Source organism: Leuciscus leuciscus, assembly GCF_965113295.1.
Source record: "Leuciscus leuciscus genome assembly, contig: HAP1_SCAFFOLD_752, whole genome shotgun sequence".
In the NCBI taxonomy this organism is placed as follows: Eukaryota; Metazoa; Chordata; class Actinopteri; order Cypriniformes; family Leuciscidae; genus Leuciscus; species Leuciscus leuciscus.
In genome coordinates, this window is record NW_028117988.1 from 1 (window position 1) to 23,241 (window position 23,241).

Genomic DNA, 23,241 nt, shown 5'->3' on the forward strand with positions numbered 1-23,241 from the left:
GCTTCAGCATGGCCTCTAACTGGGACACTTTCTCCTCGAGGTGACCAGGCGAGTCACTGCGAAGGCAGGGAGAGAAAGAAGAACACAAAGGAACACAAAAATACATGGTGTGATATATCATATGATATATTTGGCAACATATGTATATTCTGTTGGAGCATTTAGACTTCAAAGGCTCAATGCTGAATAACAGGGACCACATTTAAAGTAAACGTAAGATTTTTATTTAATTTTTTAAGGCATAAAGGGTCATGAAACTTCGGAGAAAAAAAAATCCCATTGTTTTAAAGGCAATTTTGCACTGTAAAAAGTGGTAACCTGCAATTGTTACCATAAAGAGCTATTTCTACTTGATTTAACCCACTACAATTGATTTTCGAATAAATTAATGCATTTAGGTTGATTCATTGATGTTAAATAATAATTTTTACTTGAATAAAACCTGAATAAATTAGACGTTACCATTTTTAGGTTACAAATATTTTGAGCAAATTCATTCTTCCAAAATTCTAAAGTTGAAGAAAGAATGTGATATACTAAAGTCTGCATGCAGTATACAGAAAATGCAGTAAACATATTATTGCGAAATATTATTACAATTTAATTTATTTTCTAATGAGAATATAGTGTAAAATGTCATTTATTCCTGTGAAGCAAAGCTTAATTTTCAGCACCATTACTCTAGTCCTCAGTGTCACATGACCCTTCAGAAATCATTCTAATATGCTATAATTTGCTGCTCAAGAAACATTTCTATTATTATCAATGTTGAAAACAATGCGGAATCAAATTTTTGTGGAAACCATTATACATTTTTTTCTTCTGGAATTTTGATGAATGTAATGTTCAAAAGAACAGCAAGGTAAAGTTAAGTCATAGGCGTAGGGGAAAATCTACCACAAGAGCACAATGTTTTTGGCAGGTCATTTTATAGTTCTCTGTGAGTTGTGTCTCTCCTCATGTTGCGAGTATAATCGAATGTCAAAAGAATGCATGGCACAGTCATTCTCACCTGTCCTTGAAGTCTTTAAACTTGGTTTCCGTCTGACCTGGCTGGGTCATAGTCTCTTGAGTTCCATCTCCTGACTTCCGATCTGAAACCCAGCAGGAAATGACATTAGTAATATTCCATCTTATCATTGCAAAGTTACCAGACCAGCATTCTTCAGTGAACAGACTAGACAGACTTTCACATGCTCAAACACATTTCATCCACTGAAAATGGTCATTTCTCACCTTCTCGAGACAAAGCTTCCAGAATGTTCCGACAGGCGCTGGCCAGATCAGCAATCGACTGCCACTCTTCCTCAGATGAATCTGTTGTCTCTGAGAGAACTGAAATTAGCAAAAATATATTGTAAAACAAGCTCTTGGAAAGTATTTAGTTTTGATTATTTCTTGGAATCTACTAGAAGTGCCTTTGTGAATTTTGTTAAAATTAGTGGAATTTGTGTGTAAATTAGCACTTTAACAGTTTGAGTGGATAAATAGCCTTGTGAAAAGTACACTTTAGCATACATTTAAAAAGAGTAGCCTACTTATTACAGAAATACCATACTTTAAAATAATATTTTAAATGCAATTAAATGAAAATGTATAATAGTTTAGAGAGTTTTCTGACCCACTTAAGTATAGGACTTAAATACATCTTTATATGTAAATGTATAATGATTTCTGTTGTCTTTGAAATACAGTTACTGGTTAAAGTGAACTGCTGAATGTACTGACAAGCATTTATGGTAAACTATACTATTCTTTAATGTTATTTCTACTTTTCATGTACATTAAATTTAATATATTTGTAATTACACATTTGTAATGATGAAGTTTCAATTCAGTACATTTAAAATATATTAGCTTTAAATGTTATATCAAATAACACAGTTAAAATTATAATCAGGTACATGTGATTTTAGTACGTTAGTCAACACATCAAAATAAGTGTACTTTATAGCACTACAAAAGATTATTAAAACATAACATGATTTAAAGTTGTTAAAGCAGTCCGCAGTTCCCTCTTTTGATCTCTTGGTTCCTTGTCACATTAGGTATTATTTCCCTTTTGAGCGTACAGTAATTAAAAAAAAAAAGTTTTCTGGAGACAGCTTCATCCTGCAACAAGCCACCAAAATTGGAGACTGTTTTGTTGTTAATATAACGATATATGTTTTGTTTTTTCTAAGCAGTAGCTGTATTTAGGCTAGGTTTGCATCTTTTTCAAATGACTTCTGCTGCCATCTCCCAAATTGTTCAAAGTGAAAGGTTCCTACTGACATTCTGGGGATTGGCTTAAAAAGGCTTGAGTAAAGAGAATAACACACATGCACACCCGTATGCATTTTAAAAGAGAGCCTGGAGAGATTTAACCGCTCAACTAACAAGGGGCAGCACCGAACAGATGGCCCAGAGACAGCGTCTTGATTTAAGGCCATATAATACCCCTTATCCCAACCAGTCCTAGCCTGGCCCCCATCTGTCCAAAGCTTTACACTCATTTTAAAATGTCAATGCCATTCATGCCTTGATTCAAATATTTTAAAGCTTGCCGAATTTACTTATGGATGTGAGGATGGTCGTAGATCAGCTTATTTTTTTTTTAGAAAGGTAGCGTTTACAGGAGAAGGGCTTATGCAGGAGTAAGGGAAAATGAAACCTCCCAGAGGAAGAGGAGGAATAGAGCCGCCTGTCGCCAAGACAAAAGAACAAAAGGAAGCTGAGCTAATGTACAGAGCAAAACCATAACAGCTGAAACCATACCAATGTAGCTAAATACATTATATATTATATTTTATAAATTTTTCAGCTCATTAGTCATTTTCACTACTTCCATAGTGTATGATTGCAGAAAAAATATACACTGCCGTTCAAAAGTTTTTGATCAGTAAGATTGTTTATGTTTTTAAAAGAAGTCTCTTCTGCTCACCAAGGCTGCATTTATTTGATTCAGAATACAATATATATATATATATATATATATATAATCATAATATTATATTATGTGAAATATTATTACAATTTAAAACAGCTGTTTTCTATGTGAATATAGTTAAGTGTAATTTATTCCTGTGATCAAAGCTGAATTTTCATCATCATTACACCAGTCTTCAGTGTCACACGATTCTTCAGAAATCATTCTAATATGATGGTTTGATGCTCAAGAAACATTTCACATTATTATCAATGTTGAAAAGAGTTATTTACATTTACATATTTCAGGATTCTTTGATGAATAGAAAGTTCAAAAGAACAGCATTTATCTGAAATAAAGCTTTTGTAACATTAAACACTACCGTTCAAAAGTTTGGGGCCAGTAAGAATTTGTATTTTATTTTTTGGGAGAAATAAATAAAATAAATCAATACTTTTATTCATCAAGGAAGTTAAAGACATGTATAATGTTACAAAAGATTATATTTCAAATAAATGCTGCTCTTTTGAACTTTCTATTCATCAAAGAATCCAATTTTTACAAAACTGTTTTCAACATTGATAATAATGAATGCTTCTTGAGCATCAAATCAACATTTCATGTAAATGGTAAATGGACTGCATTTATATAGCGCTTTCACAGACCCAATGGCCACCAAAGCGCTTTACAATATTGCCTCACATTCACCCATTCACTCACTCATTCATACACCGACGGCGGTGTCAGCCATGCAAGGCGATCCAGCTCGTCGGGAGCAGCTGGGGTTAGGTGTCTTGCTCAAGGACACCTCGACACTTGGTCAGGTGGAACCGGGGATTGAACCACCAACCTTCCGGTTTGTAGACAATCTACATGAACCACTGAGCCACTGCCGCCCCAGGAGAGACACATGTGTCACACACGCGCCTCCATTAGGGCCGCAACTAGGGTATCCGGGGCCACCGAGACTCAATGCCTCCTCTAACGATGGCCCCGGGACCGAGTTTGGTTCTCGGACCTGATGTCTCTCCTGGACGGTGCTCCATGGGAGATTTCCGTCAAGAGGGATCTTTCGTCTCAAGCAGAGGGCACAACTTATCACCCCGACCAGTATGGAAATTGTGGTTTTGGCTAATGAGGGGGATCGACCAATTTCCTGCAGGGCTATTACCCTTCCAATTTGAAGGTGTATGTGGTGGTCATAGCTGCTTCCCATGCACCTTACAGTGTTGAGTCATTGGGGAGAAACCCACTGGTGTCTCGTTTCCTAAGTTGTTATGAGGATGAGGCCTGAAAGCCATGCAAGGGTTCTGGCTTGGCATTTGGCTCTGGTACTAGAAGGTCTGTCCACAGCACCATTCGAGCCTATATTGGCCCCGATTTTGTTGCAGAGAAATTTCTGATTCTAAAGACTATGTTCCTACTGGCCATCACGTCTCTTAAGAGAGCAGGAGATCGACAGAAATCTTTGTCGGTTTCCCCTTCATGCTTAGAATAAGCTCCCAGCATGGTTAAAAACTTTGTGCACCCTAGACCGGGTTAAATGCCTAAGGTTCCAACTAATGTTGCACAAATCTATAGTCTTGCAAGCCTTTTGTCCTCCTCCATTCCAGATGTCAGTCCAGGAGAGACAGAGCACTGGACGCTTATGTCCACAGAGATACCCTGTGGAGGAAGTCTGATCAGTTTTTGGTCTGTTTTTGGTCGCCTTGGAAAGGTTCACTAGCGACCAAACAGACTATGAGCAAGTGGATAGTCGAGGCTAATTCTCTCGCTTATGAGATGTGGTGTCGGCTTTCACCTATGGCTGTCAGGGGAATATGGAGGCTTCAAAAGCCTTATTGTCAGGGGTATCACTTTAAGAAGTATGTGATTTGGCAGACTGGTCCTCTCCAGACACATTTGTGAGGTTTTACAACTTAGATTTGGACTCCACTCTGGTGTCCCAGGTGCTTTTGTCCTAGATTTGTGCTTGTCATGATTCATTCTAGGACAGGCACTAGGTCAGTATGGCATACTGGGTATAAACATTCCCATAGCGTCAACGTCAGACGCAGCTTTGAGTTCCCTCAAAGTGAACGTCTCAGGTTATGACTCGCTGGTGTCTGAAAGTGAAAATTGTTTAAAATGTCTTAAATTTTGAAGTTAGCTGCTGGTAGCCTAATATAATAACATGGGAAATGAGCAGCGGTATTGACCGCCTCTGTTCATATTGACAACTCCTAAAGCCCCAGTTGGCTCACTTTGGACCAAGGTATTTGGCGGGTTAAAAACCCCTGGACGTTGGCCCAGAGGAAGCCCCGATAAGGCCTGATCAAGCCCCGGAAGTGACAGTGGAAACGCAACTGTACTAGCACGCTCGCTTTTGGCACTACAGTGAAAACACGGCTATTGTGGAAGTGCTTATTTGAGGGCTTTTTTAATATCCCATTGCAAAGAATGGCTTACTGTAGCAACAGTGGTCTAAACTTATAACATTAACTACACAATTATTTTTTAAATAATACATTTACCGCATAATGTTTTGTGGTATCATTAAGAAACACTTACTCTTAGTGATGGAGTTATGGAGGCTCAGAGCTCTGGAGTTTCTTTCTGCACTTTCCCTGCAGGCAGATCTCATGGTCACATCACTGACAGATGGCAGCTCCTCAGTCCCCTGATCAGGCCCAAACTAGACAGAGAGCAAGAATCAAACAATCAATTAGTGTAATGACCAAAATATTATGGTAATTGTATATAACAAAATAGTTACTGGTAGCACTTTATTTTACAGTCCTGTTCCCCATGTACAGTACATATTTACTTATTATAGTAATTGCAAAAACTGGGTAATATCTAGGTACTAACCCTGAACCTGATTAGATGCTGATTAGATAGGCTATGCAATGTTTCAATGTTGAGAAAACACTTCTTAAAAGAGAAATGATTTCTGTAAATCCAGTGATAAAATTCCATGGCTCTCAGTTTTCAGTGATTGGCTCATGACTAGTGGTAGTGGCTGGTCTGTGTTTGCAATTCCACAAACCTGGAAGACCCTCTGAATGTATATAAGCAGTAGACTTTTATAGAAAAGAAAATTTACAAGATAAAAAAAGAAGTAGAATCAATGAATTATGAATAATTTACTGCCATTTTGACAATAACATGTAATAATGTAATCAATAAAAAAGTTCATTTTAAAATGTAATCTAATCTAATTACAAGTACTTAATTTTTGGAATCTGATTACCCAGCATTGCTTTCCAGCGACTTTTTTGTTTTACATCTGCAGTGTGGATAGTATAAACGATATAAGGTTATTTCTACTGCTTAATTTTTTTTTTTTTTTTTTTTTATCATTGCATGAAAGTGAGCAGAAAATAGATTATACTGTAAGACAGAACGTTTCTGTAAATAATTATTTCTCAATGTACTCATGCATTTAAAACAGAAGAAAAATTAAGATGAATATGACAAGAGAAAATGTGGGGAATAGAGGGAGCAAGAGAGAAAGGGATTTTATGAGGGGAAGAAGGGAAAGATGAAGTGGGAGGAACAGTGAACATACAGGAAGGACAGAGAGAGAGAGTGGGAGAGGGATCTCAGAGGTTAAAAACCCTTCTAAAAACACTGCAATCACTTTCCAAATACAGAGAGCTACAAGCTTGATCCATCAGTTGCCCTCTGTGTGGGAGGCAGGATCCTGCATACACAACAGCAGCAGATCATGCCATGCTTCAGGAGCTGAAATCTGTTGTGCTATTCTGGAAGTTGTTCATGCTTTTAATGCTGTTTCTAAGTCATATGTCATAGCAGAGGTGAATGATTCACTTACATTCTTAATGCATCGATTACGAATCGGTTTAAAACGTAAAAAAAAAAAAAAAACCCTGAATGAATCATCATTCGTTAAAGTATAATTCAGTATTTTAAAATAAATAAACATTAAATTCAGGGGGGGGGGGGTTCATGGAAAACCTGGAAATAATAGGGAATTTTTTTAATAATTTTTTTTCAGACCAAGAAGTAGCCTTAATATTTAATGTTTACTTTCAAGTTGCTTGGTGCAGTAAACAATCTATAGCAGTTTGTCTCTTTCTTTTTCTTATGTTTTTTTGTTCCAATAAAGTAATGTGTCTTGGTGAAGGAAAGGGCTGACAACTCAATAAGCTTCATTGTATCTGTGCCTATTGTGATCACATGATCAGTTTTGCTTGCCTTGACAATCAATCAAAGGAATGTTTCTCCTATCAGCTTGTAAAACAAAGTAATGTCATACTGACAAAAAAAAAGTGTGTATTTCATACCTCTTCCACTAGCTCTGGAGGCACTTTAGGTTTGACTGCCAGTATAAGGTCAGGGGTCTCGTCCCTAAGCTCTCCAGGGTTTTCATAGATGTGCCTGTTTCCTTTCAGCCCCACATTATCATACACATGTCTGACAGACATACACATTCATAGAGAGAGAAATATTAGTTAAAATAAATAAAATAAAGAATAGAATAAAAACTTTTCTGCAAACATTGAGCTGCTCATTTCTGTCAACAACAAAGAGATTTTATGAGGCTTGGATATTGCTTTTTTACAACATCCAATTGCTTCACACTTCACTACTACGAATAAAGTCTCTTTAATTTAGTTCATATTTGTGTTGTGTATTTGTGAGTGCTATCCAAGTAAAATGGTCATGCATATTCTTCCTTACCATTGTGAAAAAGAAGTGTACATTAGCATACTTTTAAAAAGAGTACTTACTGTATTACTGAAATTAAATACTTTAAAAGAATATACTTCAGTGTGAATTGAATGTAACGTTTCCGGACATTTGCTTAACTGAATGTTAATTGTATATATTATAAATATATTATAATTTAAATGTATATTAATTTAAATTATCTTTAGAGAGCTTTTTTGAACCACTTAATTAGGACTTTAGAACTTGTTTATATGTAATTTAATAATTACTTATATTGTCTTTAAAAATGGTTAAAGTAAAGCAGAATGTACTGACAAGCATTTGTGGTAAACTCAAATACTTTAATGTAATTTCTTTTGACACTTGGATCACATGTCTTTAAATGTATTTGTAATTACACATTTCAATTGAAGTAGCAATTTAGTAGCCCAAAATATAATATCGAAATAACACACTACAGTTAAAATTATAATCACGTACTTTACATGGGTTTTAGTATGTTAGTCAACACATCAAAATAAGTGTACTTCTTTAAAGCGTGAGAAAACATGATTAAAACATAATGATTTAAAATGTACATTGAAATGTTTAATTTGAGTTTATTTAAGTGCACTTAAAAAAACATACTGTAGTCATGAAAGTGAACTGTATTTAAGTGCACTTAAGTAGCCTTTTATATTATTAATATTATATCATCTGCAAATACTTTTTTTTTTTTTTTTAAATATACTTTGTAAAGGTTGAGAGAGGCAATCTTTTGGTGTTAGAACTCATAATTTCAAATAATGCACCTTACAGCGCAACATAAAACCACAGCCGATTTCTCATAAAATGTCAAAACAATATTGCTTTTCCTTTTAAGTATACGTTTGGTACACATGACTAACTTTTTCTGAGTCCTAATCATGATTTTGCAACATGGGTTAACTGTACATGAGTCCTAACACATCAAAACAACCAGTTACCACAGGTGACGAATTAGAATTAATAGTTAATTAGCACAGATCCATCTTTCAGTAAAAGTTTGTTTGCAAAGTGTGTGACAAATTGTGGCTGATTTACAAAATAATTGATGGCCGTTGGCAGTGTTATTGTTATTAACTATTAAGTGTTATATTGAAATCAGAAGCAGGCAAACAGAAATCTGTATACCCTTGAAAGATGTCCTGGCATGGAGGGTGTCCTTCTAATGAGTAGCTTCGTGTGAGAGAGACAGGGGTGATTTCTGGGGTCTGACTCTTCATGCTGTCCTGCAGGGAAGTTGCTCGTAAGAGGGGCAAGCTGGGTGGGGAGAGGAGCAAATCTGTATCCATGGGCTCAGGAAATACCAACTGCTCTCCAAGTAGTTCCTGCTTTGGAGTTTCACTGTCATCCATCTTATTTTCATTCTCTTTCATCTCCTCTTCCTCCCCTTCTTCACCATCACCATCATCTTCGTCGTCGTCGTCGTCATCCAGAACCCAGGCTTCACCCAATCGTCCTTCTCCGGATTTGCTCTCTGCATCCTGGATGGCTTTCTGGTAAAGCTCAGAGAAACTCCTGAACTCAGACACAAGAACAAGAAAAAAGGGAAAAGAAAGTGAAGAGCAACGGTAGTGAAAACCTCAAAATTCCAGCTTATTTATTTCAGCATAGTTAGTCATGGGTGAAAAGATCAATGCTACTATTTTGGTTCTCTTTTTTGAAGGATGTTATATAATAAAATACTTGCATACATCATGCTGAGTGAGTCGCTTTATATAGATTTTTTTTTTCTTCTTTTAAATACAGTTTTTAACCAAGATGTATTTGTGTGTGTTGGTTTAGATCCATCAATAAGCATTATGAAAATTTAATGATAGTTGGCCAGCTGGTGAAACACTGGCTAAAACATGTTCACAATACAATGAGATCTGTCTTTCAATCAATTGCTCCTTCCCCTCTCTATCCATCTGTTTCCCTCCCTAGGGACATAGCCTCTCTCTCTCTCTCTCTCTCTCTCTCTCTAAATATATATTGCAATAATAACAGTATTACTGTTTTTACTGTATTTTTAATCAAATAAAGGCTGCTTTGGTGAGCATAAGAGACTTCGGTCACACTTTAGTTAATTGCGACTTTTGCCTCAATAAACTCCTAATTACTGCTTATTAATAGTTAATTAGGTTGTTAAGTTTAGGTATGGGGTAGGATTAAGGGATGTAGAATATGGTCATGCAGAATAAGGCATTAATATGTGCTTTATAAGTACTAATAAACAGCAAATATCCTAGTAATATGCATGCTAATATAAGCAACTAGTTAATAGTCCAATCTATTGGACCCTAGACTAAAGTGTTACCGAGACTTCTTTCAAAACAGGATACCGTCCCCAAATGCTTGAATGGTAGTTTGATACATATATGCACAGTTTAGCACTCCATCCTCCACTCCCTGCTAACTATTTTTACTAGTCAGCCCACTTTTTGCTAAAAATCACTGCAGTGTATGAGTGCTTTACATCATCTCTCCATTTTGTCCACCCTCTTTCACACGCAAATAAGCCATCACCTCTATTACCTGCGTGGTTTCCCGTTCTCGTCTGGAGGAATGACTGTGATGTGGATCTTCTGTGCCGTGCGGAGGAGTCGGCTCCTCTCTTCCTGGCTGAGGTGCACCAGGACCTGACCACAGAGACGAACAACACGAGCCCACAACTGCAGCCCACCGCTCTCTGCATATCCAAACCGCTGCAGCTCAGTTACAAAGCCTTCCTCGCTCATCAGGAAGCCAGGCTGACCTACTCCGTCCCGCAGGGGTGTGATCTCACGCGCCTCACAACCTCGTGTTACCAGCTACCAGGGGAGTTAGCATAGAAGTGTCATGTTAAAATGGCATACTGCATATCATAAAAGCTCAAAGTCTTATTTTTATGGATTTTTTTTATTAAATGAATGCGGCTTTGGTGAGAATAAGAAACAGCAACATATCAAGATGTAAACTGAAACCATATTTTCATTTTTTTTTCTTGTCATCTATTGTTTTTATTGAACAATATGCAGTTCTTTGACATTTTTGGAATCACAAAATGAATTGTGGTTTATTAATTTACCTATATGTGACCCTGGACCACAAAACCAGTCACATGGGACAATTTTTTTTAATTGAGATTTATACATCATCTGAAAGTTGAATAAATAAGCTTTCCATTGATGTATGGTTTGTTAGGATAGAACAGAGGATATTTGTTAGGATATCTGGCAAAAATACAGCTATTTGAATATCTGGAATCTGAGGGTGCAGAAAAATCGAAACATTAAGAAAATCGCCTTTAAAGTTGTCCATTTATGTTCGTGATCGTGCTGCATTCACTCACAAAAGTAAATGTTTTATATATTTACGGTAGGGAATGTACAAAATACCTTCATGGAACATGATCTTTACTTAATATCCTAATGATTTTTGGTCGATAACGATCATTTTAACCCATTCAATGTATTGTTGACTATTGCCACAAATATACCCGTGCTACTTGTGACTGGTTTTGTGATACAGGATCACATACTGTATTGACAATCCCCACTTTGTAATAATATTGTATGTATTGTATGTCTTTTTTTAATTCAAGAGTGCAATATAGCTTTACACACTTGCAAATGTCAACAGTTTTGTTGTATTTTGATGGATGCTCATGTTTAATATTTACTGCAGCAGTAAAAGCATACAGTAAAGTAGTAAAACCATTTTATGAAGGTCAGATACATGTGGTAAAAAAGCAGATGCACCTATATCTGCGATTTAATTCGGTATGAATTAACAATTAACATTAACGAAGCCCACAATAACAGTATTTACATTACAGATATACCGAACAATATGTTCTGAAATCAAATCCCTCATCCCACAGTGCTAACAATTCATGGGATTAAAGTGCCTCTATTAAGCTTATTCGGAGTTTGGTTTCCGAAACAAACTTTAAGCGGTAGACCAATCACAACAGACGGGGCCATCTGACCAATCAGAGCAGAGTAGGCTCTCGGAAAGGAGGGGTTTAGAAAGACCGGATTTCAGACACTGTGAGAAAAGAGGTGATGCTGCAATGTATATTATGAAAAAAGTTAAAGTGTTTTTTGACCCTGGATGTATGTAAACCTATTTTAGGAGACCTCCAAAACAAATTAGAAACCTTTAAAATAGCATAATAGGGGCACTTTAAGTAATATAGATTTGCATACTGCATTACATCTCACCTCCAGCCTCTGGACAACCTCCTTCATATCCTCAACTTGGCTGTCCAACATCGTCATGGTCACTGCCTCGCCTCTCTCGTAGAAGATATCCAGGCAAAGGCCACCCTGAGCTCCAGTCTCAGTCACGGCCTTCCAGCCGATGACATCACGGCAGCTGCAATTGAACACGACTGTTCTAGTGGATCGCTCTATGAGCACGACTGACTCTGCTGACACGCCGAGCAGGCAGGACAGGCTTAGACCGTTGCTCTCACCGCCCTGAACGACGGTGACGGCCCACACTAAAGCGCCTGCGCTATGAAGCTCTGCACCTTTAGCTCCCTTAAACTTCTCTTTGCGCTTCCCGCCCAGTGAAAGCAGCGGGAATTTGGTGGAAGAATCAATGGGAGTGGTGGTGACGTAGTTTTCCGCTAGGTCTTTCAGGTACTCTTGCCGTGTGCGTGTGGCCATAGAGCGAAATTTTTCCGCTTTCTCAGCTGCGTTCTCTGCATTAATGGCTTTGGCAAGGAGAAAGTCACGGAAGGCAGGAGAACGGGGGAAGCGTGCACCTTTAGGGAAGAGAGGACCAAAGAGCGGGATGTCCTTGGAACGAGTTACAGCAACTCTGAGAAAGGTGGAGATAAAGACATTAAAAAAAAAAATAATTTAAACATTTTATGTGTTTTTTTATGTCTACTCTTTTACCTGTAATAGGTGTTGTCGGTGCAGGGCTCGTGTACTCGGACAATGATGAACACATGCTGAAAGTGAGAACGGATGGCTTTGGGGGTGAAGGGTAAAGCACCTGGCTCTTGGAAGACTATTGTGATAATATCATTCCCTATGTGCCTCTTCCTCAGTAACTAGAAGAGAAATAGAGAAAACAGAAACTTAGATATTATGCTGTCAAAAATACTGTTAGTTAGTCGACTTGGAAGTGCTTGAGGACAAAATTTGTTTTCTAAATTTAGTGAATTATTCTAATTATTTCATTCTAAATGAAGTGACTTGTGTTGTATCACACGCAAGTATATTCTTTTCAAGTATATCATTTATTTTCTGTAATAAATACAGTTTTTAAAAGTAAGCTAAAGTGTATTTCTTTCACCAGGGGAGACATATGTTCACTGCATGTTTACATTTCTTAAATTTGATGTGTATGTTGGAAATGGCATATAAACTTTTCAATGCCCATTTTGTTATTATAAAGTTATTACACAGGACCCCAGGGCCGGTTGCACCAGCTGTGTTACAACTTAACCTAGTTTTGACTAAGTTACAACTTACACACTACTAAATATTTTTGCATCGCACCATTATACTTGAAGCGTAACTCTATATACGTATAAACTTAATATTTACGGAAGCCTCTGATCAGGAGTAATGGTTGGAATAAAATAGCAGAGAACATTGTGTGAATATATTAAAAAAATTTTAGTGGCTCTTCAGCACACCCGTCCTAAACATTGCGCCGCTGTGTGCATCAATCCATGTTGTGCATGTCAAATAAAATCAGTCATTTTAAATGCCATCACTTATGTTTTTTTTGTATCAGTATTTATTCATTAATCCTTATTCATTTCAAATACAGTTTCTGAATGTTATTTAACATATACAAATACCTATTATGATCAAGATTAAGTAGTATCGTATTTAGTTAGAATGAAGGATAAACTGAAATTCACAGCATTTCAACAACTTCTGGTCACGTATTTGAAGGCTAATATAGGAATATATATATATATTATGGAGAGCTTACGAACTACTAGCTACACTCTGCCTTAAAGTCCCACTCCGATCATATTTTGAGCTATTTTTAAACATTCTCAGTGGTCTTTAAATGATGATTATGCCGTTTTTAGCCAAAATCACAAAACCTGTGCCGTTTTCTGGGACTTCGCTTCAGCAGAGCGGCAGTAGCTCATTAGCAATTCGCCTCTGCGTTGTGGGCGGAGCCGTTGGCTGAAGCGAGATACATAGGCAGCAACAGCCTCTTTCTTTCTGTCAACACAGAAAACATTTCATCACTGGATAGTTTTTTTCGTTTAATTAAAGTGTTGTTTTATGTCTTTAAATAATGTTTATGTACTGTCTTAATGTGTAAAATAATGTCTTCTAGTGTTGTTTACACTTTCGCCTGGCTCCGAAGACAGAGAGTGCGCGCGCACGCGTCCGGGTCTCTCTCTCTGCTCGTTCTTTCATTTAAACAAGCGCAGCAGTTCATCTACATTACTCACCGATCAAATAAGACTTTGGCGGGGCAAAATTCACTTTGGCAGGCGCTAAAACAAGTTCAATGCAGGAAAATTCATGCGTGAATTTAACAGCATGACCATGACCATGCACTCGCACAAATGCGACCACATAAAATTTTAACTCGCACATTCTCAAAAAATGGTCGCATATGCGACCATTTTGGTCGCAGTCTGGAACCCTGGAACGTAATCCATTCATCTCTCACAGCAACATGTTTTGGTAAAGCATGAAAGTTAATACCAATATCTCTCCTCTTAGCATTGCAACCCGCTACCGCACATAGGTATTGATCCGCCATCGTCTTCTCTACTCCTCAGAACCTGAGCGGGCGGGGCGGAGGGGAGTATGAGCTTGTGGCCCCGCCCAGTGGAGTTACTACGTCACAACTCCAGTCTATTTTAGCGTCTGCTACTGATTCAAAGCCATTTGAATGCAGAAATACTCAGAAATACAACTTTGAGCTTATTTTTCTCAAGATATGTCCTCTAACATCAGAAAAATACCACAAGAACATGTTAACACCTAGAAAAACATGATTTTCATCGGAGTGGGTCTTTAAGAACAAATGGTCAAGTGACACTTTTCATCTCTTTACTATTATGTTTTGAATATTATATTTTGTCAAACAATATATTAAAGATAAGCAATTCAACACATTTATATTTACAATTTGCAGTAACTTACAATTAGTTATTCTTTTGCTGATACATATCATTGTCCTGCTAATAATATGAGTAATGGTTTTAAGAAATGACTGTAAGCGGTGCTCAGTTTTAAGGGGATATTCTCTGTATCTGTGAGTTAGTTATTCTATTGCTGATACATATCATTGTCCTGTTAATAATATGAGTAACGGTTTTTAGAAATGACTGTAAGTGGTGCTCAATTTTAAGGGGATATTCTCTGGTTCTGTGAGTTACCTGTTGCGTATTGTTGGATGTGTATGGAAGCATGGTGGAGACATGGAACATGATCTCGTAATCCTGGTAGCGAGTATACAGTGAGTGTGTTCCCGTGGAGTCCGCTGCAAAAAACAAACACTATTATTACACACCAAATCAAAATCTTTTATTTACTATGTGAATATATTTTAAAATGCCATTTATTCCTGTGATGCAAAGCTGAATTTTCAGCATCATTACTCCAGTCTTCAAAGTCACATTAGCCTTCAGAAATCATTCTAAAATATTGATTTGCTGCTCAAAAAAACATTTCTTATTATTAGTTTTATTTTATTTATTATTTTATAAATAGAATATTTCAAACGAACAGCATTTATTTGATTTTTTTCATACCATGTAGAAGTCTTTACTCTCATATTTGAATAATTTAATGCATCCTTGCTGAAGTAAAGTATTAATTTCTCTAAAAATATAACATTTTACTGAACCTAAACCTTTTAAAATAAGAAAAATAAGCAATTACAATTACAATGTGTGTGGTCCTGGTAAACCCAAAGACAGTAATAACGGAAGTGCTTACCTTGTGAGGACATTTATTTGGTCCCCATGAGGAAAACAGCTTATAAATAATACCAAATTATGTTTTTTGAAAGTGTAAAAATGTAGAAAGTTTTATGTTGTGCTTAGGGTTAGGGGATAGAATACAGTTTGTACAGTATAAAAATCATTATGTCAATGGAAAGTCCCCATAAACCCAACGTGTGTGTGTGTGTGTGTGTGTGTGTGTGTGTGTGTGTGTGTGTGTGTGTGTGTGTGTGTGTTTTGAGGTTTTTTCTTACTTTTGGTGTCTAGTTGAGCTCTGTATTTCTCCCAGGCCTTGAGTCGCACTCTGTCTCCAAGAAGGTCCAGAAACTCGTCAAACACTGGGCCAGCACTCTCATTGTTATACATGTCCTCTTCAGTACTCTGTCCTGCTCTGCAGTACATAATCCCCACCTTACGCTGGAAATTCAACTTTACACACACACATACACGCGCATTAACAATGATGAAATTACGGTTGCTTGTCCAGCTAGTTTTCTACACACACACAACACCATTCTTCCTCATTTTTTTCACTAAGCCTGTTTCACACTGCATGCACAAGCAGCGCAACTACAAAAGGAGGCTTTTGTTGGGCTTTATCACTGACAACATTTCTGCTGCAATTCTCAATATCTGGGGCTGAAATCAAATCATCAGACAAATTTCAAATTCCACTTTCAGACATGTTAACAGTGTACCTGTATATGTTAAAGTTTTGTTGCCTTTAGTCTGTCTATTAGCGGTCATCTATGTGATATGCAGTATGCAATGTTGATCAAATTAGCTTATAAATGATACATTTATTTTTTACAGTCTGTCCGGAAACATGGTATCACTGAGGAAAAAAACACTTTTCAAGCCTATACACCGACGTATACATACGTATATATTTACACAGGTGTTTAATAATATTTATTATTAATAATAGTTTTTATTATCAACGTATAAAACAGTTTTTGCTACTTAATATTTTTGTGGAAACTGTGATAATTTTTATTTTTTTTCAGGATTCTATTATGAAGAGAGATTTATTTAAACAAGAAATCTTTTGTAACATAATAAATGTCTAAACCGTCACTTCAATTGAATGCATCCTTGTTGAATAAAATATTCTTTCTATTGTTTATTAAAATATCTTACCTCAAACTTTTAAATGGTAGTGTATCACGGTTTCCACAAAAATATGAAGCAGCCCAACTGTTTTCAACATTGATAATATTAAGAAATGTTTTTTTTTTTTTTTTTTGCAGCAGCAGCAATAGCAGCAAATCAGCATATTAGAATGATTTCTGAAGTATCATGTGACACTGAAGACTGGATGAATGATGCTGAAAATTCTGCTTTTTAATCAAACGAATAATAATTTTTTTTTAAATTACAATTGAAACCAGATCTTTTGAATAATAATTATTTTTCACAACATTACACTTTTTACTGTATTTTTGATCCAATAAATGCAGGCTTGGTGAGCAGAAGAGACAAACATTTTTAATTATTCCAAACTTTTGACTGCCAGTGTCACTATGTATATCCATACATGCATTCTGTACGCACCTTATTTCTATTAGCGTTTCAGTAACCTTCAAATACGAATTGTAAGTTCACCAGAACTACAGAAAGCAGCTCAATGTAAAATCACTTACCCCCTGCTCATCCAGTTTAAGGAGTGTGTCTCTGACTTTAGGGGAAGTGGAGGCCAGTCTGAGGCAATGTAGGTTGAGATCAGGCAAAATAAACTCCAGCAGTCTCTTGGGTGAAAGGCCGCGTGGCGTGGTGTGACGTGCAGCGGAGGGAACAGACTCTTCCAGGATTGAACCTCTCAGGGTCTTCAGCTGCAGGAAAATGACAGGGACAAGACCAATTCATGAGAGCAAAAGACATGATGTAGACTTAAAGGGGTTATATCATATTTTTTTTATATCAAACCTCATAAAAAAGGTTGAATTTTAAAACGAAACTCTACCTTCTAAGAGGTCATAGTAGCAATGTTTCTAATTTATTTTTCTGTCTGTCAAAAGTTCAATACATATCTTAATCTATGTAAAGTACTGAGTTATGGCCTGAGGACAGGTGCTTTTAGAGGTAGTGAGTAATAATGTAATGCTATGAGTTGTTGTTGTTTTTCTTAAAAGAGAAAAATTAATGAAATAGTACATTTGTGTATGAATTTCCTTGTGATCTCATTAATTCTAAACAAAAACAAAACCATAACAAGCAAAAAAGTGTAAAGACAGAGGGTGGAAAATTGTCTAATTTCTGACCATTTTTTTCTAGTGGAAATTAGTAGCAAAGTGGACCTCAAGGAAAATATAAACTTGATAAAGTATAGGATATAATTCCTTTAAACGAATGAGTGAAAATGTTTCAAAATGTCTTTTTCGACTTATTCTGTGTGTGAGAGAGTCTTGTATTTACTTCAGTGGTCCTGAAAATGATTCTGTAGTTGTACTGGGACCCACTTGATCCCTCTTTTTCCTCCCTGCGAAAACTGACAGCCACTGGCCCCAAACGCTCGTCGATGCCAAAGAAATTCTGATGGTCTGATTTACAAGAAAGAAAAGATGTTAATAATTAATACAAAATGCTAACAAATTAATAGTTAACAGTTAATACAAAATGCTGTAAATAAATAAATAAATAGTGAAAGTGAAAACAATATAAACAAACACCAGAATATTGAACACTAGAATAAGAGAAAACTCTGATTATGAAACCTTTAAAGGCTCATTACAGAGATGAATAACCATACATGATGGCCAAACTACTGTTTGATAGTGTCAAGAGTCTGAGTGAACTATGTTCCACCTGCATTTATTTTGAGCTTTTTTCAACATACTTTGACATCAGACTTGTATTGATGTCTTTATGTATGAACATATTTGTCAATGTTCAGAACTAGATAGCCAATAGCGCTTTGTCTACGTCAAAGCCTGACAAAGCTGCACTTTACAGCTTGTTACAGCCATAGTTGTAATAAAAATGAAGAATAACAGATTTCCCCCTTTAAGATTTAATATGCAACCATTTCTATAGTAAAACAGTGACATTTTTGTAGTGAAATTACATTTGTGTAGTTTAAAAAAAAAAGTTTATATATATATAATGTGCATTGCATCCTTTGCAATCCTTTCCTAGCATTTGATTAGACAGAAAATAGAACAATAGTCGTGACGTGGAGAATGAGTCATCAAAATTGTTGATCTGTCCTCTCCGCTTAAGAGCTGTAAGAGCTCCGCTGTTATTCACTAAACTTTTGCATCAAATTTGATGTGCAGGGGCCTTTACAGTCAGAAATATTGGTCTTAGAAGACAAAAAAATACAAAAGAACAAAAAGGAATACAATAACAGAATGTTTGTTTGACAAAAGCAATAACAGACATGATTACAACATGGTTAAAAAAAGTAAAAAAAAAAGGTTAAAAAAGTACAAATGCTGCACCTTTACAACAGCTTGTCACTGGGGCTAAAAGAGATAACTTTGTACCTTATCTACCCCTAAAAGTTGCATATTAGTAGCAGGCGTGTCAAACTCAGTTCCTAGAGGATCACTGTCCTACAGAGTTCAGCTCCAACCCTAATTAAACTCACCTGGACCAGCTAATCAAGGTCTTCGGGATTAATAGAAACAGAGATGTGCTGCGTCCCAATTCGCATACTATCCGTCCTAAATAATATTTGAAATTAAAATGAGTGTGTCCCAAATCGTAGAATGTTCAAATGAGTATCCCAAAGATACCCCGATGGTCTACTTTTTCCGGTTAGAATTAGAAGTGCAGATCTGTGCACAACATAGATATGTATGAGTAGATTCAACATTCCACCACTCCAGACACGTTGGCGCGCCCGCCATATTGCAACGTTCAGCGTGTCGTCTCTCACAGTGATGCCACAACATTGCGCAGCTTCTGGTTGTGAAACTGCCGAGTTTTAAATTCCCGTAGAAATGGGATAACCTTTTACAGGTGAGAATGTGTTGGTTTGTGTTTTTATATTTATTAACTCAATAATCATGTTTTTACTATGGTACTCTTCATGTTTTTACTTTTACTATGGTAACTTTTTAATGTCGTGTCAGCTGACGCTTTCATCTTGTTGTATTGTGTTAGTTTAACAAATTAGATATTCATACATGCGTCTAACTATACGGTTGCAGACGCTCAGTCAACTTGCTCTCGAAATATCACGGGCCGCTCCAATATGGCGGACATCTATGATGCACACTCTAACAGCTAATATTGCCCACAATTCATTACACGTTGGACGAGGATTCAATTAGAACTACAAACATGAATAAAAAGTGTTAAAAAACTACAAACATGGCGGATGTCCGACGGTTAAGTAGAAAGGTATAGATAAAGGGGTTTGAGTTATTATATCTAACTTAACACAAATATATTTATTCAATGTTATACACATTATATTTCATCTGCAACAGCATTGTGAACTTTTGTAAAAAATATGTTTGGTCATTAAATTTTAAAAGCATCATTATGCAAACACATGAGGAGAGTCTCCGCATGAAAGACCCACGACTGGCAGATCAACGTGCTACTACATTTCTCTCAGAAAGGGTAGGAAATTAGTTTGAATGTGGAGGATTTCAACTTTGACAAGATCATTGACAGAGCAGTCTTAACGGTGACAGGATGCACGTAACTGCGACAGAGCTGTACATTAAAGACACAATTATGACGAAGTAGTATATCCCAAAGCTTGCCTACTCTTTTGTTACAAACTCAAAAGTATGTACTTTTTCTTCACAAAAAACAGTACATGCTTGTAGGGCATAGTATATGTAAGTGAACTGGAATGCAGCAATGGTCTTATTATTGGAGATATGAGGGTCTGTGGCTCTAACATTAGAGAAAGCGTAACGCTAACTTGGATCACGTGTGACTTGATAACCAATCACATTACAGCCTTGACATCTTTGAATTTCGTTCAGAGTTGTGTGACAGTCATTAACTGTTTGCAGATACCATAGAAATGAATGAGAAGTGCCGTAAACTGAATCATACCTGTCTCGCAATTGTCCATGACTTCTCTTATAAAACATTTTTATTTTTTTTTATTTTTTTATAGATCAATTCAAAATTAATGTCTAAGAGCAAACATGTTGAATATTAGCCAATGGGCTGTCTAGTCATTAAATAAGCTATTTCCTCACAAAAGTGGTTAATTCAGTGTGGTGAAGCCTCTCCTCCATCCTTTAAAACAAAAAGAAACAAAAAATATGCCTCTTGACTCCTTCCCTAACTATGCTTTTTTATGGCTAAGGTTGCAGGCTTGCCTTCAAGTGGCTTTGCAAGAAACTTCCAGGCAGGTGGCCCTCCAGGAGCAGAGTTTGACACATGTGCCTTACAGTGTTTAGTAGTAACCCTTAAGGCAGGGGTTTTCAACCATGTTCCTGGAGCGCTCCCAATACTGCACATTTTGCATGTGTCCTTTGTCTGATTCACGCATTTCAGGTCTCGAGTCTCTACTAATGAGCTGATGATCTGAATCAGGTGTGTTGGATTCAGGAGACATGCAAAACATGAAGTGTTTGGGAGATATACCTTAAGATAAGTTCAGTTCCAACCTTGCTCCAACACACCTGTCTGGAATTATCAAGTGTTCCGGAATATCTTTATTAGCTGCTTCAGATTAGCTGTTTGATCAAGGTTGGAGCTGAACATTGCAGGAAGGTAGATCTCCAGGAAAAGGATTGGGCACCACTCTTTTAAGGCTAACGCCCAAACTGTTGTACCCCTAAAAGTAAAATTTTTGCACATTTATTCTGAGAGTGAAGTAGACTAAGCAATGAAAACAAGTACGTTTCTTCAAAAAGAGCAAACAAGCAAAAGTGGTTCGCTACACACAAACTCTCACCTTTCATGTAAAAGTACTTGTGATAGTAACGAGCCCCAAGGTCTGCATGCTCTATGAAGTAGTTACTTTTCCCCTGGGGCTGGATGTGGCTCTCCCTGGGCTCCTCTAATACTGAAACAGCATCGTTGGGGCTTTGAAGACTCCTCCACCTGCACTTGCTGTGTAGGCCAAGCCCCACACTCTCCTCGCCACCCATCTCATTCCGAAAGTGAGGACAGCTGAGCAGGAGATCATTATCATTCCCATCTCCTTCGTCCAGCAAAGACTGCTCTACATCTTCCGAAGTAATCCCACTTCCCGTGCCGCTCCCTCCACCCTGAGAAACTGAGGAAGGTGTGGATTGAGAGAGCGGACGGAGTTGAGAGGCAGCTGACGCACCAGATGTGATGTTCTTTTTGCGCCCAATACTGTCCCGATTAGTGGCAGCCTCCGACAGGTCGAAAAGGATACTCTGTACATCATAGTGTGCAAAATTGCGCACCCAAGCACTGCCTGGGACTTGTTCACACTGAAACTGAGCGGCCTGCAGAGGGGACTGTTTGGCCTTTTTACCGAGCCCATCTGGTTTCGGGGGCTTGACTGGTTTTGAAGTGTCTACTGCTGGAGAACAGTTTGCTTGATACAAGCCGTCCACCTCAGGAGGTGCCTCTTGCAGCCCCAAAAGAAGAAACGGATCTCTGAAGCGCAAGGCATTGGGACTGAGAGCGCCTTGTTCTTCGGCACCAGGATCTACGCACTGTGTCTGTCGCTCCAGCGAGGAGAGGCTGCCATATTCTCTGTGGAGGTACTCCCCCTGCCCCGCAGTCAGAGTTTTGTCCCCCCCTGCCCGGAGCAACTTCCTCCCGACCTGCCCCGTTGAATCCAAATCGCCAAGGGTGACATCACTGTTGCTGCGCTGCATTATGTGTCCACGACCCACTGTCCTCAGATTTAGTGCAGCTGCGTTGGGTGTGACGCTGTCACAGTTTGTTCCCTCTGGCTCTCTCCTGGGGGGCCATTCGGCCACGACTCGTGTCCGCACACTACCACCATCCGTCTTGGGGTCAAAGTTCACTCTCGCTAGGGGCGGGCGTGGACTCTGCCTGCGGAACTTGCGGATGAAGAGATCGTCTGACTGCATGATGCCCTGATGATCTGAAGTTGTGGGAAGCTCTTACTTTTCAGTTGCCCTTGCCCCTTTTTCTTATTTCTCCCCACCAAATTACTGCATCTGTGTGAATAAGTCAGGAGTTTTTGAGGAACTTAAGTGACGGACACAAATGTTTCTGTTCTAGCCATGAACACCTAAATTCTCCAGCACTGCCAGCAGAACTCCGTTCAATAGGTTCCTCATTCACTAAAATATTCAGAAGGGCTGAGCGCAACCATCTTCCTTGGAATAAAATAACAGCCGCGCAGGCTCCATATATGATTTAAATCTCTCATTAACCATCTTAAATTCTAATACACAACAGTACTCTAATCATTAATGTTATTGGCCAAACCCCAGCAGACTGACTATGATTGTATGTGGATTGAAGTTGGACCTCCTACTGACTCCCAGTCTGGTTTATTCTGAGTCAGGTACACCTCGTCATGACTCTCCGTTCATGGCCAACCACAAGCTCTGTGCCTTTAGAGACCACGGCTGCATCCTCCACCGAATTCCTGAAACACAATGACATGTAGGTTATTAATATGTTGTACATGATAATAGATGTTACATAAATAGCATTTTTGTAAATTACACTTTGTGCTTGGGTTGTATGGCAGTACATTAGATTCTGAGTTAAATTCTTCTGTACCGTTTATACTTTATTTTGTGCAAAGATCTGTGTGGATATTAGTGGGAACGGCTTGAAGTTATTTATACAC

The 23,241-nt window shown here is 37.7% G+C and overlaps 1 protein-coding gene across 1 annotated transcript; it reads right to left on the reverse strand.

Moving 5' to 3' along the window:
* Positions 1 to 5: 5 nt before the first annotated feature.
* LOC309491945 (signal-induced proliferation-associated protein 1-like) lies at positions 6 to 23,185 on the reverse strand (the record flags this gene model as incomplete). The annotated part of the gene is made up of 14 exons (XM_082190976.1): positions 21,388 to 23,185; positions 17,931 to 18,055; positions 17,159 to 17,347; positions 15,770 to 15,944; positions 14,949 to 15,052; positions 12,478 to 12,635; positions 11,794 to 12,397; positions 10,124 to 10,398; positions 8,738 to 9,124; positions 7,198 to 7,327; positions 5,459 to 5,582; positions 1,237 to 1,335; positions 1,013 to 1,094; positions 6 to 56 (listed from the first exon to the last, which is right to left on the reverse strand). Coding segments are annotated over exons 1-14 (3,623 nt in total), but the record flags the coding sequence as incomplete, so codon positions are not given.
* Between the last annotated feature and the right edge of the window lie 56 nt (positions 23,186 to 23,241).